We start from the raw sequence: 6000 nt of genomic DNA on the forward strand, positions 1-6000 counted from the left end.
TCTTGTCTCTGACCCCTCCTGTAGTTTTCTGCAGGCAGACTGTAGTGGGTGGGGCTTGCTTGGTCCCTCCCACAGCTCTGCACAGGCTATGAAAGTAATATCTGTGTTTTCAAAGGCATTTGGTGCACGCAACGATCCATTGTGACTATAGAGGAATATTATTAGTATTAATTTGTGTAATTCAACTTTGAATAATGTACAAGTAATACTTTGTTTTTCCAAGTCTAACATCTATTTCTTTGTGTCCTTGAACAAATGAGCAGGATGAAAAATACTGGGCTAGGCGCAGAAAGAACAACATGGCCGCCAAGAGGTCAAGAGATGCACGGAGGCTAAAAGAAAACCAGATCGCCATCCGGGCCTCGTTCCTCGAGAAGGAGAATTCCGCCTTACGGCTGGAGGTGGCTGACCTCAGGAAAGAGCTGGGAAAATGCAAAAACATTTTGTCAAAGTATGAAGCCCGACACGGGCCCGTCTGAAAGCCTTGATGGCTACGGAGAGACACGGACACCTTCATCTCTGCCGCGTAGCACTAAAACACATACCGACCTAATTCTGTCATCAGCACTTTACTGGAAGCAGAAATTGACTTGTAATTTCTCTTTTTTTACCATTACTATTTCATTATTATTATTTTTTTCTCATTTGTGTTTTCGTCTCGGCACTTTCCATACTACGAAGCTCTTTATGAAAAGGGTATCACTTACCTTGACTGTGTATAATAATGAAAAGAAAACATCTGCTGTAGCAAATTGCTTTTTTTTTCCCCTCATTTTGCTCTGGAAACTGAAACTAGTGACACTTAAGCAAAATAGAGCAAGAAGAACTTACAGAAGAATATAATGACCTTTGTTGACTTTGCAAGTCGTGGTCTGAGATGTATAAATTGTTCATCAAGCATTATTATCTATTGTGTCATATGTTCATTATACTGCAGTGTCTGCATCAATAAGGAATGAAATGTATACAGTATATACTAATTTGTCATTTTACTAAAATGTTGTTTTTTGGGTACAAGGCACAAATAAGAGCCTCCTGAAGGATCGCATTCCTGTTCCCTCATTTTGGATGTGTTTAACAGATGATGCAAAAAAAGGTTGGACCACCCAAAGACAATACACCCGTTTCTGTAAATTCCTGCAAGCTGAACAAAGTATTGGCTTCTTGTGTCTTATGGGGGCTCCAGGGGTGCAATCTTTACAGAGAAGTCCCATCTTTGCCCACCCACCACAGTCATTCTATAGGGTCTCGCCCTTCTTTTTGGACCATTCATTTATTTTACCTTAAAAGTTAATTTTGTGAACAGCAGTCGTGTTGAAACTATTAGACACAGGTGGGAGCTTCAACACCAAAGTTCTCAAGAATTATAGGAAGCCAGAATGTGATTCAGCTCACCTCTATCTGTAACTGAAGGTGAATATTTAATGGACCAATTATATACCGTAAAGATGATGTTCGTGTCCACTGTCAACTGCTAATCTGATGAGGTTAGAAGATGCAGAGAACCAAGGATGGAATATGAGCTCATATTGTTGGTGTGTACTTAAATTTTGCATAGGAGCAGACACCACAATTATCTTTATTAGATAGGAAACCTAATTCTGTTCTCCTCTCTAAATTTAATTTCACTTTGTTACCGGGGCCAGCCTTTAAGTGTAAGCCCTACTCACTGCCATTCTTTTGTCTCCTCTTTTTCCCGAGCTAAATACCAACAGTCTTGCTTAGTATACAGCACGGCAATTAGTGCAAAGTGTTGTAGCCTATAGCAACCAATCTGAATTTCTTTTACTGAGCCCACACTAGAGCTAGACATATTTTGATTAGCTGCCGGCCCTGTGGGTGCTACATTTTGTATGCAGCACTTTTCTTCTTGCACATGTACTTTTTCTTCAATACAGATTGGAGTTCTCCTTTAGGACTATTTTGGAACCTGATGTTGGGGTGCCATGAAATAAATAACTACATACATACTGATAACAGGGAGTTGAACTGATTTATGCAATCACTGTGCAGCACTACTAAGCAGGAAGCACAGCATGCATCTGTAATGAGCCGATATGATTGCCATTATGTGCATACTGTATAATTACAAACTATTTTACCGACCACATGAGTCAGATTATTTTCATTAAGCTGATCATGTCTTAAAACCATGTAAAATACTATAGAATCTCTTTAAAGCACTGCCCTGATTTTTTTTTTATTGTTGTAATGGCATACGTCTTTAATCAGCCTGCACCAGAATGCCTTTTCGCAGTTCCTCCCTATCAGTATAGAGCATACAATGAATTTTTACATTCTTTAACAAGGTCCTTTAAAACCGTTTAGGTGACCTGATTTTACAGGGTTCAGTAGTTTAATTTGATAGCTACCTGATTGTTAAATAACATCTATGAGACAAAAAAAAGGGCAGTAAAAGGGATAAGCAGATTTGTCAGTCTACAAATTGAAATTGCTTGAGTTACAATCTGCTTATGTCTACATATGAACTGGTTTTTCAGTTTTGTATCTCAAGGACAGTTTCAAAAACAACATGGGTGAAGATTAAAATTCATTGGTACATCATGATTATTTTCCTCTAAGTGTTCTCTATGCCCAATGTGAATGCTTTGTTGGAATATTTTTTTGTGCAATATTGGTCTTTTCAGCAATACCTGGCCTGACAGCCCAAGCAAAGCAATTATTGCTACAGCATCCGAACTGACGTCTGCCAGGCTTTAGGGGGACAAATCATCACTCTGTGATATTCTTCCCTAACATGTATGTACATGTATGTAAGGCACCCCCACACAGGTTCCTGGGTTCACACAATTCTTTTTGGGGTCTCGACCAGAACATTTGTAGCTAATTTAGCAAAATGAAACCTTGCAGCGCCCTTTAATGAGCCGTTTTTGGTTGGGGATTGACCTCCTTATGGGTCTTTACCCTTGTTACCTGCTGGTGAGTTCTCCATTTATTTCTGTTGACTATCCTCAAGAATAATAATTATGTAAATATGTCCATGCCCTCTAGTGAATTCTTTAAAGGATTATATAGAGGAATCACTTGAATTCATCACAACAGCAGCCCCAGAATAAAGCCTAGTTCAGAAACGAATGACTTTAACCAGCTTTAAATTTTATCCTGGAGGTAGAAGAAGGCAAGAGACCAAGATAGTATTACACCTCACTCCAAAAATCAAACATTTGATAATAAATATTTATGGTTAATGCAAACTGCAGTGATAATGAACATGGTTACAGTATATTGACGACATTCAAATTCTTGTATATATATATATATATATATATATATATATATATATACCTGCTATTATGTTTTTCTCATTGTTTCTAATTTCAAATAAATAATTGCAATTAATTAGTAATTACATACATTTAGAACTGCTGTTCATAAGCTCTACCATTAGCGCAGTTCATTTATTACAACTGCCCAAATTTATTGCAGCTGTAGGCCACGAGCGCACCTACAGGCTTAACTAATGAGGCTGTAGAAAGGGCAGTGATAATGACCAAGCACAAAGCCACCAATCAGCATTTAAATAAGCAAGAGCTGCAATTTTTACCTTATTAGCTAAGCCCGGTAGTCCACATTTACACCACTCACAAAAGCCTTTTATCTTTCTTAACTACTGCATTTTTAACAATAACTGTTTGTACAGCTTTTACTTTTGTAAAAAAAAACAACAAATGTGTTTTTAGTGTTTTAAAAATTCAATTTGTACTTTTTGTGACGTCATTTTAAATCTGGTAGCTGTGAAACAAGTTTAATTTGCAAAAATGCTATTTTTTTCTTTGTGTGTGAGCTGCAAATACAGCATCCTTATTTTCTGTGTATATTTTGATTTTGGGTTAATGATGGAACTGTAGTGTTGAATGGATCTGAAGCACGAAAACACAAGCAAGGACTGCATATTTTTGTATTTATGGAGGATTATGCTGACCATGACGCATTTAATATTTTCACTTGAAAGACTACTTGAAGTGAAACCTGTATGAAGAAATGTGTAGGCTACCTTTGCTGACCTCCTTTAGTTACCTCGTTGGCTCTAACTTCAGTACTTTCCGAGTTACTGACTCAGAACAAGCATTCAGATTGGTGGCCTCCATACTTCTTCAATATAGGTTTCCATTAAAAGGACAGTTAACCTTAAAGGATGTTTTTCTATATTACACAAGAGTTCCATTATTAACATTTGATTCTCTAAAGGTGAACATTTCGGGTGATTGTCAGAACTTACAATTGCTGTGTTAATCATAGGTGCATGGGTGTGGGGGCTCTTGCCTACACACACTGAAGGCCATTGCAGGCTTTGATAACCAACATCTAAAGTACCTCTAAACCCAATTACTGGAATCTCAAGTTTTAAAGCTTTGATATCATTCCAAAAAGTGTATCTAATTATTTAACTCTGTAGCTTTTATTAAAAAAATACTTGGTGACCTTGCCAGAAATCCTTTATGACCTTGTAAAATTTCTGTGCATTCTAACTGTGCTGCACTGAACTCTTAAAACAGTATTATCAGCCCTCTCCTGTTCTCCTCTGTGAACTACATAATACTCCCCCCTTTAGGTTATGATGCTGCGGAGAGGCATGGTGTTCTATAGTCCAGATAAGGTTGGTGACAAGGCTGCTCTTCCATAGATACAGTAGATGAGCGTTGTCACCCTAGTACAGAATGTGCATTACTGGCAGGATCACCAGGTGAAAATAAAGGAAAAAAGCCTAAAAAGATACAATTGCAGCAACCACATTTAAAGAAACTAGTGGGCTGCAATATATTACATTTTGGTTCTTGGGTTTAGATATGCTTTGATTTTATTATAGTTGAGGTTGTATAGCTTGTTTAGTGATACAAACTCTGAATATGTACAAACTCTGTGTAAAAGTGTGGAAAATGACAAACTGGAATTATATTTTATAACAAGCCACATAGTAAGTCATTTTCTACCACACTTCCCAAAAAAGAGTCTTATTTATCGAAATGTCACTACAGCAGCAACAGAAAGTGGTGGGTTTCATTGGTTATATTTGCACAATCCTGGCCTCAGGTTGACTTTGTATATGAATGAATGTGAAAGAAACTTGTAATATATAAGAAAGGTAATGGTGTTGTCTTATACCATGGTTACTTTGAATAATTTCATGTTTTTTTGTTTTTTTTTACTATGAAATACACTTGTACAGTCTAAATATATTTTAAAGGCTTGTCGCACAATGGCTTCCTTTAAGTGAAGTCTTGACAAGACATTGTATAGAAGGAAAATGAAAGACATTTAAATATAGAGTATGTATTATTGTGTTACAATGTGATTTTTTTTTTTTACATATTCTGTTACAATAAAAATATATTGCTTTCCCAAGGCAACATTTGAATGTTAATTATGCTACTGAACTTTTATTATCGGGGTTTACCATTTTAAAAAGTATCCACAACCTATTTACCCGTTTCATGTAGATGATAAAGTATATACATTTTTATGTGTGGATAAGGTTTAGATGGTAGAAGGTTTAGAGATAGTCTTAATATGACCAATTCAGTATAAAAGGTCTCCTTATTTTCGACAGCTTGAACTAGTGGTAAATAATGTATTGCTGGTTCTTCAATACCATGCTTTGAAACTTGTAGCTAGCTACATATTTCAAAGTGAAGCATATTTAAAGTGCACTTGTCATAAGAACAACATGGACGTTATTATTCCTGGTTATTTAGGTGGAATTGGGCTTTAATCTTGAGCTCTAAGGGAAGGCATGTAATGATCTGTATCCCTCTGAACGATAATTTTTTTGTAAAATGTTCCTATTTGCCCTTTTTAGCAAAGTCAGAGAATGTAGTCCAGTGATGGTGTATTACATATTACTTAAATATATTGCTCCCTAGTATCATTAAGTTTTTAGTGATGTCTCTCTATGCATTCTATAGTCCTGCGGTTGCTGCTATTCTGGTAGGTTTGCTGCTGTTATGGATTTCCTGGTGCCTTTTGTCATGTTTGATAGGA

General features: G+C 36.6%; 1 protein-coding gene across 2 annotated transcripts in view; it reads left to right on the forward strand.

The window, feature by feature from the left end:
- Positions 1-5369, forward strand: part of HLF (HLF transcription factor, PAR bZIP family member) — a 49981-nt gene extending 44612 nt beyond the window's left edge. Inside the window, exon 4 of one of the 2 annotated variants that reach the window (XM_073606629.1) lies at positions 261-5369. In XM_073606629.1, the coding sequence (XP_073462730.1) occupies positions 261-479 (219 nt within the window). In that variant the 3' untranslated portion in view covers positions 480-5369. The remainder of the gene's footprint in view (positions 1-260) is intronic. The other variant, XM_073606630.1, reaches the window with a different exon arrangement.
- The last annotated feature ends 631 nt before the right edge of the window (positions 5370-6000 follow it).

The sequence above is a fragment of the Aquarana catesbeiana genome, linkage group LG12, assembly GCF_042186555.1.
Source record: "Aquarana catesbeiana isolate 2022-GZ linkage group LG12, ASM4218655v1, whole genome shotgun sequence".
In the NCBI taxonomy this organism is placed as follows: Eukaryota; Metazoa; Chordata; class Amphibia; order Anura; family Ranidae; genus Aquarana; species Aquarana catesbeiana.